Consider the following 16,706-nt stretch of genomic DNA (forward strand, 5'->3'; position numbering starts at 1 on the left):
CTAATCTGATCAGACCTATGCACCTACCTATGCACCAGCCCAAGCTACTCTATAAATGATGACGAAGATGGGGACAGAGAGAACTAAAAACATTAAATAAATTTCCCAGTGATGATACACATGACTCACATGAGGTTCACAGCTTTCTAATACATTCTTACTCCTTACTGAGCTCCAGCAATGAAGCGATTTGCACTGGATTTTGATAAAGTCTGAATAACAGCTGCATCATGTGAGAGAACTGATGAAATAGTGATTTTCCAAGTACCATGCTGGACTTGCCTCTGTCTTCAAGTTACTTTTTGCTCCTCTTAGGAGGTTCTCCTCTTCCTAATTTTCTGCAAGTGATGACACTTATAACCTCAAGTGGTTTTCTGAGTACATGCCAAGGCCATTCTTTTCGGAAGCGCATATCCATCCAAAATAACTATCACCTACCTTCTGAACTGCTTTCCAATTTAACAGCATTTTTTTTTTGTGGATCAGATTGAATTAGCAGTAGGTTATAGTTAACCTAACTCTTGCAAGATAAGGAAAAAACTTCCCATCCTCTACTTAGACAGTTTTTTCCCTAGTACATAGAAAGACCGTACTACTACACAAATACAAAAATTGAGTTCTATGCACCAATCCATGAGAGGTCACAGCAATCTCTGCTCTTTGAAAAGAGTACTTCTCTTTGGAACTAATCCCTCTAAGACTGCCTTTTAACCTGAACACAGCATAGCTTCCTAATATGATCAATACAAAGACCGTTTATCCTCCTTTCTGTCCCCCAAAAAAGGCATTTAATTACAGTAGGAGGAAATAAGCTATGAAAGAAAGGTAAAACAACTCTGCTCTACTCTGACACAGTACTTTCTGGTTCACCTTGAGCTTGCATCTCCCATGTGAGTTGGGGCTATTTGTCTGTGACAGACTCAGAAGAAAAACAATACTTCCAAATAACAGCTAGCCTTTTTACACACACCATGCATTATAATAAAAAGATCCAGAACATGATGACTGTTCAGCACATTTTCACAGAAGCTTAGCTGTCTTAATTGAGGAAGGCAAAGCTCCTATTCAGCTTTAAATGAAGAGGCTGAAGTCAAACTACAGAAATCAAGGCTAAATATTTGGTAGTACCAATATCCATTTCTAAACAAGACACAGAAGCATCCTTTTCTACACCATAAAGGCTTCCACAGAAGATGTTTTCATAGTAGATATCCCAGTATTCATAGCAATGGTTACCTCTGCAGCTCTCAGCTGTACACTTCCTTCATTACACTCTGATTCTAGTCTGTTCTTCTCAGCAGCCACTGTAGTGCTCTGAAGAACCAAATCTGCTTTGAGGATGTTCAGCGATATGCAATTCTACATAGGAAAACAGAAAAATGTTATTTTTTTCCACAAGAGACTCAGAACTGATATAATGACTATCAGGCTTTAGAAACTATCCATTTTTTAGTCATAGCACACAATCTCACACTGTGTTCAGCTCTTCAACACTGCCGTCTGTCAAACTAAATGAAAAAGAAAGGTGACTTACTGGTGACCCAAACTCTTCAAGATGTATAGTCCCCATGTACTTTTAATCTGTAAGCATATAAATATCACTTGCAACCAAACCATTTTACACCAAAAAAGCACATTCTCTTTCCCTACAGCATATACTCATGTGTGAAATGTAAGAAAAGACAAAGCCATCTGAATTCTTTCTTGGAAACAGAATGAAACAGGTAGATTTTGGTGGACTTCTTAAGTCACACACAGAGATGGAAAAAGGTCAAAAAATAAACACATTAAGATATACGCCTCTCTCACTGACAATGCAAGATGACTGACCGGATGTACAGTGACTCTGTGTCTTGTGTCTTAACTGGAACAGCATATGACAACAGAAGGAAGCTCCATTTTGGAAGTTTCATAATAGGCTTTAGTATCCCCAGAACCTGGTTTGACAACTTTGACATTAAAGTGGTTGCTTCTTTAAATGAGTCAGCCTCAGGAATGGTCTTGAGGCTTCAAAATCAGCAATATATTCTTGACTGTGCAAACCGTAGCTCCAAACCTCGAGTTATGGGGCACTGAGAACAACAGTTTACCTTTTTTTTTTTTTTTTTGTGATGGTCATATAAATACAAAGGAATCCTCTCTCTTAATGAAAGGGAGGACAAGGTTCCAACTGTAGACCTAGGGGACCTACGGGATGAAGTTTTGAGATCATAACAGTGAGCCAAGGTCTGAGATCTTTACTATTGTCATTTCAACACAAAGTTTCTACAGTGTCAACTTGGACATACAAATAAGTTTGTTTCCAACCCACTTAAACAGTTTTAAAACAATTATTAGAGAAGTAAACTGAAAAAAAAAAAAGTCATAACGAAAGGAGATGAAAAATGGAAAGAGTTAAGATTATTCAAAGACAACAGCACAAAGAGAACTACGTGCAAAAGCAGTGCCAGAATCTGAAACAGTGGAACAAAGCTGGTTCTGTCAAGTGGTTGTGAAGTATTGATGTGTACTAGGTATGTGCCAGGTATGCTCTGCCTTGTGTATTTGTGTAAATATACATGCAGCCTGTCACTCTAGTTGACTGTTCTACACAAGCCCCAGAACTCTTAAAAAAGTAGATCATATTGCCACCACGCAAACACATACAAATCCTATACATGTTTTAAATTTCCTTTTGTGGCAGAAGTATTTCTGAAACATATGACTACCTAAGTTTTTATCACTTTAATAGCCTACAGCTAGTATAAGTACAAAACCTATTGAAGAAAGTACATAGACTGCCATAAACTTGGAAGCATTCATGAAGTTTTGTTTCAGGATGACCAGAAATGTATGGATTTCAACAATTTTGATAAAACATATAATGAAACATCCTTCTTGTATCTGACTGTCTTCCTCTCTTCAGTATGTACTAGCATATATTTCCTACAGCACACAAAGTGTGAAAATTAAGCTGATACATAACTGAAATAAATCCCTTTTGTAATCAGTAACTATTTAAGGCAAATACTATCCATCCTCCCCTACAACCCTGGTATACTGAGAAATAGACAGTATGTGTCAAATCTGTTTTCCTATGCTGGGTGAAAAAGAGATTAAGACACTCCTTCAGGCAGGTCATACAGCAGTCAGTAAACAACTTTGGCTGCACTTTACAACAGCAACACACTTGGACAGTTTACATAGTGGGAAATGGGCATCAAATACAAAAATCAAAAGCATATTCTAGAAATTCCTGTTTTAAATACAGAGCATTTGTACAAGTTTTGAGAAGAACTGCTTTTCAGTACTGTTATTACCTGCACAAGTTCTGTAAAGTAATCTACAGCCTAAGCAACCCTTTTAAGATGGCAGGTCTCTTCTGCCATTCTTTGGCATTTTCAAAATTGCTTTGGCTAATTGACCAAAAGGTGATGTCTGAAACACTCCAACTGTTGCAGTCCATGCCTATTAACAAACAGAAACAGCCCACCCATTTGGAATGTTTTTTTCTTTACTTATTATATAAATACCAGCAACTGAAATGTACTGAAATCAGCCTCACTTCAAAGGTACTACCCAACTCTTCTCAGGGGTAAGCAAGAACACATTTCAACATTAGTAAGGCAGGGCAAAGGAACAACAAAGTTCCTTTGGACAAAGGAACATGGCTCGAAGTGGTTGCAAGAACGACACCATTTCTTGATGAGTGCAAAAGCACAAGCAGATTCCCTTGGAACTAAAAGTAACTGTTTCTTGTTTCTTAGTTATTAAAAAAAAAACCTAAGAAAATTCACTTTGTGGCAGCTCCCATTATTAGGGCTTACAGGCTAGGCTAAAGCAACAATTAAGTCCAGACTGTTTTCTTCTTTTTTGAGTTAAAGAAAACCTCATGACATTGGAGCCTGAGAGTTGAGTACCTCTCCCATCCTAGCCCTCTTCCACAAGCACAGATTCTTACAGTTTCAGGCCAATTTTTCACATGACTAACGACTACTTTCTTTTTTCAATAAAACAACAACAACAAAAAGGGTGAATATGAACTAGGCTGGAAGCAACAGTTCACAGAGTTATGTGCTATTCTGAAAATGTACAGGCTGAAATGGTTACAGCGTTCATTCCTAGTTCATTCCTGTATTTACTGAATGAGACCATGGGTTGTAAGACTTCAGTCACTGAGAGTCTAAATCAATGCAAGCAAATGATCTACAAATCAAATCAACGACAGATGAACAAGTTCAAGTTCATAAAAGCTTCAAAAGATGTTTACCCTGAAGCAAGTTAACTCGTAAACATTTACAGTAACACATCCAAATATCGCATACCTCCTACTTAAGTTACAAGAATGGGACTTTTCACAATAGTGGAACCACACAAGTTGAAAATACATACCTTTATGTGATGCATTAGTTCAGTAACAAGCCTTGCTTTTTGGGTATTTATTTCTTTGATCTTTACATTTGCCTGTTGATATTCGTCCTCTAGGCTGATAGCATCTTCTTCCAGCTGTCTTAAACTATAGGGGGAATCAATATTTGATTAATTTTGATTAGAAATAAATTGTACAAAAATTCTTAATCTTGGTGATGAACCAACAGTTAACAAGAATAGGAATTTGTATACTTAAACATTCCGAACATTAGAGGCATTCCCAATCTATGCACTTTAAACCTAAGAAATTCAAAAGACAAAGAATTCATAATTAAAGAAACTTTCATTTTGGCTACTAAGAGCACCACTCAGCAACCATACTCCTTTACTGCTGTACATTTCAGATTTAAAAAAAAAAAAAAAAAAAAAAAAATCAGCCTAAGAATTGACATTTTTCTTCTGCTGCTAGTTCCATGCAAGAATACAACACAGGAGAGTTCAGCAGGTTTGCTTAACTCTTTTTATGTGTACTAGCAAAAAAACCTGTGTCCTCAACCTTCATATGAAATAATCATGATGTCTAGTGAGCTGCAAAGCATTTGGAGATCTTCAAAAATGGCCAAACAGGCCAAGAGGATGATCCAGGAAACTAGAAACCAAGAATTCTTACTTTGATCCCTGGGAAAGTTGTGGAGCAAGTCCCCTCAGAAAATAATTCTAGGGGCATAAGGGAAAAGGTGATAAAGAAGAATTACCAAACATTTACCAAGGGTACATCATACCTGATGAACCTAATCATAAAACAACTGGATGACAGGAGATCAGGTTGCCATTTACCTCAAGCTCACCTGCACACCCAAAAAGGAGAGACAATAGCAAGTGGGGGAAGCCCAAATAATACCCTACCCCAGCCACCCCCCAGGCCCATCACAGGAGCCATCAGCCCATGCAATGCCCATCTCCACAAGCCCAGAGCGGCACAGGGGCACACTAGCAGACGGGAACCCAAATTAAGCATGCAGAGGAACGGACACCCTGTCCCAGGACAGCCTTAGCATCAGTGTCCAGGTGTGAAACCCAACAAGGGAAGTCACCACCACAGCTCCCTCTGGACTGAGGAGTGCTGTTCCCTGGGGGTATAGGAGACATTACGGGATGCAGCAGAAAAGCATTTTGTGACTGTGCAGGACTTACTACTGGATATTCAGGAGAGAAAAATGCAGGGAAAGGGAGGGATCTAGATGACTCGGAGAGGAACAAGTGTGGGAAAATGGAGGGATATGGGGATAAAAGGGACAATTACATGTAAATAGCTGGCTGGTCAATACGGTTGTCCAACCATGCCCAGTTGGCACACTCTCTTCTTACTCAATTCCATTTTTCACTTTTTTCCTAGGTGAGGGACTCTGTTCAGCATTCATATGTGTGTATGGGAGTCTGAGTGCAAGCAGCTATAGTCAGATCACAAGTCAGAGGACAGGGCCTGCCAGTCTGTGGTGCCAGCAACTGGAGACCAGAGTGAGTAGACTTCAGTGACAGCCATTGGAGTGGGACCACAGGTCAGTGACCAAGAGGCCACGGTGCCAGCATCTGGTACAAGTGCAGGTACGTGTTTGATCCCTAGCCAAGACCAAGACAGACTAGCTGGCAAGTAGGTAAAGGGGCCTGGGAACCAAGGGGGTATGTGTGTCACTAACAGTGAGACCACAGGAAGAGATGGCTATTGGAGGGACCAGGGTAGTCCAGCCTGGCTGCCAGAAACCATGAGATCTGCTGTATCTAGGGGTAAGACCTGCTGGCATGTGTATGTATTTAAGGGTAAAATGACAGGGGTACTGGCTACTGGGGGGGTCTAGGGGAGTCATGGCTACCTCTGCACATTTGTATGCCTGTGTGTCTCTGAAGGCAAGACCACAGAGTTAACTACTGGGAGACCAGGGACTCCCAGCCAGTTCTGCATGTACAAGCACATGCGTGAGTGAGGCAGCCTGTACAGGCAACAGGAGCAGGGCTGCAGCCTTGGCAGTTTGCATATCCAAGTACCAGCAAATGGGGAGACTGAGGTCCAGCAGCAGCTACTGCATAGACTCAGTGTCTGGGCCCAGCTGCTGATGGGATCCACATTGTCCCTATATATGCATAGGTTTCACTAAGGGAGCCCCATCCCCTAGGAAGAGTAGGAACATGATGAGGGCACTCGTGCTGTGTTTGTCCAATTGCCCTGTGTGTGTCCATCTGCGCTGTATGTGAATATGTACATACGTGCTGTTTCGACATGTTCACCCAGAGCACATCTACTGGGTAGACAGGCTCAGCATCACTACTGGTTGCACTTGGGAGCATTAAGTTGCATCAGCCCCACCTTCCTCTCAGGCTGCTAGATCCACACCCATTCCCCTAACTTTCTTAATGCTGTCTCCCACAATATTGTTGTACTCAAGTTGGAAGACTACAGTCTGGATGGATGGAAGACTACACAGCTAAAAAAAAAAAGTGGTTGGATGGTCAGGCTCAGAGGGTCATGGTTAGTCTGTTGTATTCTGCCTGGAGGCCAGTATCAAGTGGGGTCCCACAGGATTAAGTTCTGGGACCTGTCCTGTTTAACATCCCCGCCAGTGACACAGAGGAGCAGACAGAGGGCACTCTCAAGTTTTCAGACAACACTAAACTAGGGGGTGCAACAGGCCTGCTGTTCTGAGGGGTCTGCTGAGGCTGGAGGCAGCGGTCCACAGAAGACTCATGAGATTCAGCAGTAACATATGCTGAGTTCTGCCCTTGGGAAGAAAGTGGCTCTGGCAGTGATACAGGCTTGGGAGAAGGATACTGCCTGCAGAGAAGCTCTGCAGGGAATGACCTGAGGTATTGGTGGACAATAAGCTAAGCATAAGCCATCAGCGCGCCCTGGCAGCAATAAGGTCCCCCAGCATCCTTGGCTGTATGAATGGAAGCACAGGCAGGTAGAGAGTGATTCCTCTTCTTTGTTCAGCACTGCACCCAGCTGTGCCTCCTGCACCAAACATCAACAAACTGGAACAAACTTGAAAAGCAAACAAGATGGTCAGGGGCTACAGCACAGGCCCTACAAGGACAGGATGAGGGTGCTCAGCTTGCTCTCCCTAGACAAGAGACAGCTTCAGGACACCTAACAGCAAGCCCCCACTATTCTTCCCACAAGGAAACCACTGACAGGATGAAACCAGGCTCTTGTAAGAGGTGCATAGTAGAAGGACGACAGACAGTGGACATAAGTTGAAACAAGAAAAATCCAGACTAGATGTCAGTAGAAACCTTTTCCCCATAAGGACAGTCCAACCGTGGAACAGGATGTCCAAACAAGTTGTGCAGTCTCCATGGAGACCTTCAAGATGCAGTGGGATACAGCCCTGAAAACCTGGTCTGAATTCAGTGTTGACCTTGCTTGGGAGAACATGGCTGGACTACAGACTACATGAAGTCCCTTCCAACCTAAGTGATTCTGTCACTGTGTATTACTTTCAAAATTATATCTAGCTTTATTCAGATAGTCATATCAATTAGAAACATGAATATTTGAAAATAGTTATAGTCACTGCAAGGATTATTTATATAATTTCTATCTCTACAGAAAGATACTAATTTTTTGTATAATGTGGATAACAGCCTTGCCTGTAGTTGTGTTAGGATTCTTACCCCTATTCAAAATTAAAAGAGTGTAATTATTTTTTCAAAGGGAAGGATTTAATCAATATTTGTTTAGGTAAAAGGTCCACCTCCTGCCTTCAAACTGTATTCTGTATTCTAGTAAAACACCATGACAATACATGTATCCCTAATAAGAAACCTGACAGCAATACTTGGCTTTGGGGCTAAGCTCACATCCACACTGTTTAAAGCTGCTTCTTTTCAAGCAAACTGGACACTTGAGACTATACAGCAGTTGATTCTGGTCCCTCTAACATCCCTGCAGGCCTATTTTTCTTTTTTTTTTTCCCCCCCTCTCAACACTCTTTTCAGTTTAATGTACCATAAGTAATGCAGAAGTGACTGAGCAGCTGCATGGTGTTTAGTTGCTGGCTGGGGTTAAACCACAACACATGCCCAGGTTCTCCGTTATGACAAAGCAGTAGCAGAAGAACTAACTGCAGAGGCTCACAAAACCAGAAAATACATTAAGACAAATACTGTGGACAGTCAGGGTCCAACTCAATCCCTGACATGCTTACTTAGTACCATTTATGTCCATTATGGTATTAACTAGATAAGTGCTACCAAGACAGAAGACGATGGTAATATTTGAGTAAATGAGTGCAATGACCTCTCACTGGAATCCTATGAATTTTTTAAATTGTTACATCATTTCTCAGTTACTGTCTTAATCTCCATTTCTAAACACCTTCTTTGTCTTGATTATCACCTGTGTCTGATGCTCAACTACTGGTTGCTTTGTAAGTGTAAAAGCACACTGCAGTAAGAGGAAGCTGAAATACCTTTGTTACTAAAATTGTTCAAGTTTTATAGATAATATGGCTTGTTTCCTACCTATCATACTTCACACCAATTTTTGATTCCAACTGTCTCCTCCTGTTTCCTCTCTCTAAAAGCTCCTTCTTCCGTTGCCTGAGCTCATTGTCTCTGTGTTCCAGATGTTTCTGTCTCTCAAACAATGTAGTCAAATGCATATCCAATGACTTTAGTGTGTTATTAATGTCCTGAAATAAAAGAAAACACACCACTAGCGTTATTACTACAAACATACCATAGTAACGCATGCAAGTAGGCTATGCTTATTGCACGATAAAATTGGTAGTAGTTCACAGCATATGCCGCACAGAAATAAATTCCTACCTGTTGCTCGTTTTCCAACTGCCTTCTTTCATCTGTATCCACTGAACTAGTGAGGAACTGTGCTTCCCTCAGGGATGTGTTAGTAGTGAAGGTTAGGTTTGTATAAGCAGATACTTTAACAATGTATTTTTCTTCTGCTGTGTATATTTGCCTAAGTTTGGTTTCTTGTATGACCTAAAAACCACACAAAAATATTAATCTGACAAAAGCATTACTTAAGGCAACATTTTTCAGAACAAGGAATAAACTAGCTAAAACCGACAGTAAAGAACTTCAGCTTATGCAAGACTCTGACTTGTTAACAAGCCTTTGCAAAAAGACGATGCTAAGTTTAATGCACTATTATACTTATAATTCAGACCGGTCAGCAAAGAACTGTTAAAATACTGTCAAACAGAGTATGTTACCATCACCAGTTAAACAAGTTCTGATATTACAGATAGACGCTGGAAAAGCCTGTCAACATTTGTACTGCATCATGAACAAGGATTGTACTTGCTGTAGATGCACAACATGCAAATGCAGCCTGTGTACCAAAGAACCAAAAGTGCTTAAGAAATTAACAGATGAAACCATAAGGTGAGCTGTAATGCATAAACTTCAGTGAACCAAATGTATCTGTAGGAAAAAAAGAAGAGGCATAATAATACTAGAGTTACTATTTTTAAACGACTTACGTAAAAAGGGATATTATAAATAACCAAAGATTTACCATAATGCAAGGTAGAATAGTACTCAAAAGGATATAAAATGTTCAGTAAATGAGGAACAGCAAAAAACCTCCATAGGACAACATAAATTTGACTAAAGATTTTTTCAGTTTACATACACAGCACCAGCAATATTGTTGATTTCATTCCTGGACACTGAAAACCTTTACAGCTTTACAGCTCAGACTGTGGCTGATGACATTTCCATCCTAGTCCTCCTTCCACATGCTCAGCTCTACGAAACAGGTCTCCTTTAAAAGTAAAGATTTCTCTGGCATGTGTGAAACCAAATGTTGCAAACAATGCATTTCTCAATGAAAAATAATAAAAACAAAGAAAAAAACTCTACACAACTGAACTGAGAAAGTGCCATGTGCAACACATTCAGAATAGTGGCTCATCTTTGCCCCTAGACCAGTGATTTTTCACTTGCTGCCCACAGAGCTCTGGAAAGGAGGGAGTACCTAAGGACTAATTCTGACTGGTTTACAAAAATGTAACTCAAAGACCTATTATATAGGTAATCTGCTTCATGAGGCAATAACAAAATGGTGGAGGAATTGCAGTTTAAAGAAAAAAATTCTTAGAAAAAACATTAAGAGAAGAGCTTTCATCTAGGACTCCGTCCACTTTTACTTTCCTCTTCCTCATTCTTCAGAGCCTCAGAAACATAGAAAATAGGAAGGACCAACAGCTATCCCAATAAAACAGGAATGGTTCTCAATTCACAGAGCCTGTTCCCCAAGTTTCTCAAAAAAACAATTCTTATGGTTCTCAGAGAGCCCAAAGTACTCTTCCAAATTCAAAGAAGAGTTCACTCTCTGTACAAGATAGACAACAGCTGTCCAGCATAGACAGAAAAGTGAAAAAAGATTTAAGTTGAAAATTGTCATGTGTGTTACCCATTATAATCCAGCAATGATAGGCTTGCAAAAACCCATGAAAGACTAAGGTAGGAAGGTTACTGCTAGTGGGAGCTCTCAGCCTATTCCTAAGAATCCAAAAGGTTTATATACTATTTACCACATTAATTCTGACTGAAGCTATACAGCTGTATTTGCCAGAAACTGAACATCTTAACGTATTTAAAAAAAAAAAGCAGCTTCTAATTGTTGTTTTAAACATGACAGGTCAGCATTGTCATGTACTATTAACTGTTTGATTAAAATTTTGCCCAGAATATCTCGGGCACTTAAAGTAGAAGTTTTATTATAATAAAACAACTTCATATAACTGACTTGGAACAGTATGCAGGTGAAAGATATATTTAACTTTCTGTGAAGTACTGCACTAGACTGACTGGATTTGTTAAAATGTCTTGCAATATGTTTGTGTATAATTAATAGTTCTCACTTCTAAAAGCCATATAAAAGGCTAAAGCAATTTTTTGCTTTCTCCACATGAACTTGCCAAAGAATTTCTGAAATAAAACTCAGGTGTGTTTGTGCAATTTAGGACATCTCACCCTTTCAATCATGTTTCTGGTCTTCTCTGTTCCCACAGGTACATCATGAACATGGTACTGGGAGCAAAGATAACTCATCACAGGATGAGGAGCATCAAATAACTCCCGTAAATATGAGAAAAATCCATATCGGCTGAAGAGGAGAAAAAAACCATGCATCAGAAATAAAATTTGGCAGGTAAGCAAGCTGAAGTTACTGAAGAGTCAGAAAGAAAACCTGCTAACCCAGAACAAACTTGATGAAAATTTTATTTTCATAGAAAATTCTAATATATAGCAACACCACCAAAACATTGTATTTAAAACCATTCCCCACTGATATAATCTGATACATACTGCAATTCTTCAATAGGTCTCGAAGGGAGGCTTTCAGCATGTGATTCAGCAGGTGCACATACAGCATTCACTCTTAGTTTCTGATGATCACGCATCTAAATATAGATTATTTGGTAAAAAAGAGCAGAAAAATTCACTAGATGAAAATCAAGTATTTTTTCTTGGTTCACAGAATTAGAATTATTTTAAACTTACAACCTCTGGAGAAACCCACAAAAATCCACTCTGGCTCAGGCATGACTGAGTTCTCTAAAAGCCAAGCTCAGGTAATGTCTCTCCATGAAAACACCATGCATTAGAGAAAATAAAAGCAAAGAAAGAAATCCAGAGCCAGGTGCTCATCTAAATAGCAGAGCGGGATGTAACAAGAAAGCCTCTTCTTTCAGGCTGTATGGCTATTTTGCACAGATAATGGCAGACCACTGGCTAGAGTGACTCTGAAAAGCCTGATCCTAATAGGGCAGAAAACATTGAGAATACAAATTAAAGATCAGTTTAGCTGGTTAAAGCAGCCTTGCACTGGGTTCCACAACCATAGAGGCAAGATAAGCTCCCAGAACCTCAGATATCACCACTACTGTTCACGTATATAAAACTTACTAGCTTCTGTGAAGGGCAGATACATCTTCAAAAATTCCAGGAGAGTTTGTCATTAATCACACTATTCTGTGCACAGTAGTTGGGAAGCATTATGACAGTTAATGCCATACCTTGTGGCTTTTTCCTCCTGCATCATCTGACTCTCAAAGGGAACAATCTCCTTATCCCTCCAGGGAACAGCAGTATTAAGAAAATATAAGCTTGATTTGCTGCTCAGACTACTGTGTTCTCACAAAAGATGCCCTCTCGCCTCTTCAGTCAGGAGGCATTGGAAAAGCTCAGTACTAAATTTGTAGCTTCCTGCTCTTGCCATTTTCTTGTACACAGTATTTTCTCCTCAGTGATTGTCAATGAAGACAAAAGTTATTCCTAAAAAGAAATATTTTCTTAATATTGCTGCATCCCTTCAGTTGGTCTAGGCATTAAAAAAATCTTACTCCAAAGAAAACCTTTGAATACTTTGTATTAGCCTTTGTGCTGATCTTGCCAATCTGAACTTAATAAATACAGACTTACTTGGTAGACTCCAAAGTTTAGGGCTCCTACATCAGTATTTAATCAATTTTTAAAATTGGTGCCTACTTGCCTCCACAAGAAACTTTTCCATATCTTCTTGACTCTCAAAAACAAAAGCCCTCATGTCATTGGATGAAATGTGATTTTCAACATATTTAGCATGTCTATTGTCTTTCATATTGATCTGATAAAGAAAGGTAGTGAGAAAGTGACTTAATACAAGTGGGCTTAACACCCCCCCAAAAAACATTTTAAGCATTCAGATGATATCCTCCATTTAATGAAAACAATGTTTAAATGTCTTTAAAGCCATATTCCCTGCCTTTTTGCAACCAGTTATCTTGGGATGAAACCTACAGTAACTCACATGTCATTGTGTTTAGTTTTTAGCCATCCATATCCTTTCACAGCATTCCTGGAGCTATCAATGTCTCTACCACACCACCTCCTCCTCTTCTGCTCCACCCTAACCTTACAATTGCAACCACCACCATCTCACACCTAATGGCTCTGCTCCAGTACTACTGAAGGTGTCTCACTGTTTATAAACAATTGACCTAAGGAATCAAAACCAGAAAATGCCACATTCCACGAATTATTCATATGCAGTTCCCTTTGATTTGGACACAGTGGATATCACTGAATACAAATATAGAATTGTGAAGCCCTAGAAAGGCAGAGATTCACAGATTCATTGAATTCTCTTTGAATTCTTAAGAAAAAAAAAATCCACGTTTAAGATGGATGAAGCTTTTCATATGCAAATGAAATGTTAATGTCAGAATTATTCAGTAACTTTCACTAGTAATGAGACATTATGTCACCATATGTGACATACAAAGGCAAAACTACACATACCTACACAATTTAATAACCTCAAGTTAGCCAATGGCTGGGTACACTTACCAGCAATTTGAGAGCTAGAATTTATAAGTACACGAGACTAACTTACATTATATCAAAGAAAACAAATTCAGACATTAGTGGATGTTACAGAGGTTAATGAGGCCTTAAAGTAAAAGCAAAGGCATCCCATCAAGGCATTTGTAAAATGGGCTTGATGTGGTCTTCCGGGAAGAATTGGAAGTTCTGGTAATAACAAGAAATACTTGGTATTTATACTAAACAAAAGGAATTTTGAACAGTTCTAGCACAAAAAGTAAGAATTGGTATACAAATATTCAACATTCAACTAATTTAAACTGTAGCAACACACTGTTAAAATGAGTTTGCAATTCTGAAAAGAAAGAGGAGTGCACTGGAGTTTTTCATCCTCTTCACATTACATGAAGCACATATTGCAAGAGGCTGGGATAATGGTGGAGGAATGCACTAGAAAACCAATAGTCTCTTTGAAAATTTAGCCCTGCTATTCCTAGCTAGTACAGTGTCCGTCAAACCAAAACACAAAACAAAACTAGGGATAGATTAGGTGTTTCTATGTCTGTAGCTGGCTGTGCAAAGCAAACCACAAAAACATCTGGGGATCACAGCGACATGTTGTAACAGTTGCTGAGCACGTTGTGCTATAAGGGGAAGTATTCAGTTGTAACTACCACTGCTTTTTTAAGCAGCAAATAAGTACTTAAGTCTAAATAACTGGATGTACTTTAGAGGAAATCTGCAATGGGCACCTTAATACAGGACTGCTCCTTGAGGAGGGAAGGTGAAGGAACCACCCCATTTTACTCAATGTTGATTATTACTACATTGCCTACAGAATTAAAATTACAAATAGTTCACCATGCTAATGTATCCTGCGTGAATTGGCAGCTCATTTCTCTAAGTCTTGCAAGGGAAAAATAAACTAAATGTTAACTGGTTAGAGTGACACGCAAGTAAATTCTCTTACTTCAAGCATCATGGGTTCACAAACTTTTTTTTTAAACTTGTCTTTGTTGTTTCTTAGCCACATAAGAGCAGAGTGTGTGTCTCGGAATTTCCCTTTAAGATTCTCTTCCTTCATATTCATTATATTATTAAGTTGTCCAAGGCGATCAGTTATTCCTGTAATTTAAGACAGTTTTGTAAATAGAGTCCATAGCAAGTACACACTAGTATTTTCCACTATTTATTGACTATACTACTCCAGCAATAAGGTTGTTAGATTATAAGAATTAAGGGTTTCTCTTCCCACGATCAAGATACTGCTTATTAAAAAGAAATCTTAAGAACTATTAAAACTTAAAAATCTGAAATAAAATGAAGACTTACCCAAAGGATAACAAAATGTGGTAGTGCAGTAAAAACACAGGAATTTAGTCCTAAAATGCCTCTCTTCAATACTTCTACTACCTTTGTATTTAAAACAAAAAACATCCCAAGAGGAAAGAGGTAGTAGGACTAGCAACATGAAATCTGAGTGTTATTTCATGCTTGCAGATAACACAATGTGTGACAATAGACTGTGTGCAAAAGCATTTGCTATTCAGAGGAAACAGAGTTTGACTACTTTCTGTGTTTCTCAAGGTAAATATAGTGTCTCCTTCCCTAGGTCACTTGGTCTCTCTATACCTCAGTTTCTTCTTCAATTCTATGACAAGTTAAGTGCCAGACAGATAGGTACATGCAAATGTACTACACTCATCAAGGAATATATGCAACCTTACCCATCAAGCTAATTTTTAAATTTTGTTTCTTAGAAAGAACTACTTGTAAATCCTAGGCTAGTATAAAGAAATTTACTATAACTAAGGTTAGCTCAGGTTCATCTAGAAAAGACAAAAGCTGCATCAGTAGCTAATATACTGCCAAAGAGATAATTTAAACACTGCATCTTCAAAGCAAACTGCTTTTGCTTCAGGTTTGGGTTTTTTGTATCCTGCTAACAGTATACACCTTCATTTAATAACAGAAAAAAAATGAAACTGGCAAAGCAGTCTCCTTACCCAGATATCTGAGGAAACTAACTTTTTGGAAGGCTAGTTTTAAGGTCAGTTGCCACTTTTGAATCTTCTTGTTCTTCCTATTTTGAAAGCAGTTTCTGTTACTTTTAATAAAACTGATAATAGACAAAAGGACTGCTACACATGTAAGATACAGGCGAGGTAAACATTTGAGCTCTCAAATTATTTCACTACTATGACGCTTGAGGTAAACAGCTCAAATTATTTCACTACAGCAGGACAACAAGCAGATTCTGTACAAACAGTCATAAAAAAAGAAAACAACAAACAAAAACCCAGGTAACTTACTTTTCTCTTCCCTCTTTTGGTTCATTTTCTCTGCTGTTAGATCACTGATATCACTATCAATATTTGCCCTTTCTTCTTGTAATTTTTTCAGCTCATTATTAACAGCATCAGTTTGTGGCTGAAGATCTGCAGAGACTGCCATTGTACTGAGCTCATTCTTCCACTCCTCTATCATCTTCTGAGTGTTGTGTATTTTCACCTGTCTGTCCATTTCTTCATCTTTTTTCATTCTCAAAGCTTGATGAATTTCCTCAATCTAAGAATTTTGAGTTATTTCCAACATTAAACGAGTTTAGTATAAAAAAACCTGCGACAAATAACCAGGGTATCTGTGCAACTGCCATTAAATGCTGATGTAACAATGGACTAAAACCGTAAGAGTCTGTTAGAGTTCCAATATCCCTATGACAGTTCCAGAACTGGCAAGATTTTGTTAAGATTTAGGAACATTTAAGCAAAAATACAATCAAGCCTTTAAATAAAATTTTAAAGTTCCTTTATTTTTACAAAAGGAGAAGCTTAAAGCTTAAGAGCTTCCTTAACACATTAAAGGTTAGTTTAAGATTGCATAAAACCTATAGCACAAACACAATGTGCAACATTGACTCTGCACCCTTATATATTTAATTTATACACTTCTTTACCGAGTGCTTAGGTGAAGTTCTGTAACTGTTTTACAACATACCTCTGCGTTTTCTTTTTTAAAAATGC

General features: G+C 38.7%; 1 protein-coding gene across 1 annotated transcript in view; it reads right to left on the minus strand.

Moving 5' to 3' along the window:
* SMC5 (structural maintenance of chromosomes 5) overlaps positions 1-16,706 on the minus strand; it is a 53,585-nt gene that overhangs the window by 14,399 nt on the left and 22,480 nt on the right. The window contains exons 9-17 of the mRNA XM_010568610.1: positions 15,996-16,251; positions 14,654-14,808; positions 12,872-12,985; positions 11,686-11,780; positions 11,350-11,482; positions 9,175-9,348; positions 8,869-9,038; positions 4,372-4,495; positions 1,237-1,359 (exon numbers count right to left, since the gene is read on the minus strand). Coding sequence (XP_010566912.1) covers positions 1,237-1,359; positions 4,372-4,495; positions 8,869-9,038; positions 9,175-9,348; positions 11,350-11,482; positions 11,686-11,780; positions 12,872-12,985; positions 14,654-14,808; positions 15,996-16,251 — 1,344 coding nt within the window. The remainder of the gene's footprint in view (positions 1-1,236; positions 1,360-4,371; positions 4,496-8,868; positions 9,039-9,174; positions 9,349-11,349; positions 11,483-11,685; positions 11,781-12,871; positions 12,986-14,653; positions 14,809-15,995; positions 16,252-16,706) is intronic.

This window comes from Haliaeetus leucocephalus, unplaced genomic scaffold (genome assembly GCF_000737465.1).
Source record: "Haliaeetus leucocephalus isolate CR32 unplaced genomic scaffold, Haliaeetus_leucocephalus-4.0 Scaffold251, whole genome shotgun sequence".
NCBI lineage: Eukaryota > Metazoa > Chordata > Aves > Accipitriformes > Accipitridae > Haliaeetus > Haliaeetus leucocephalus.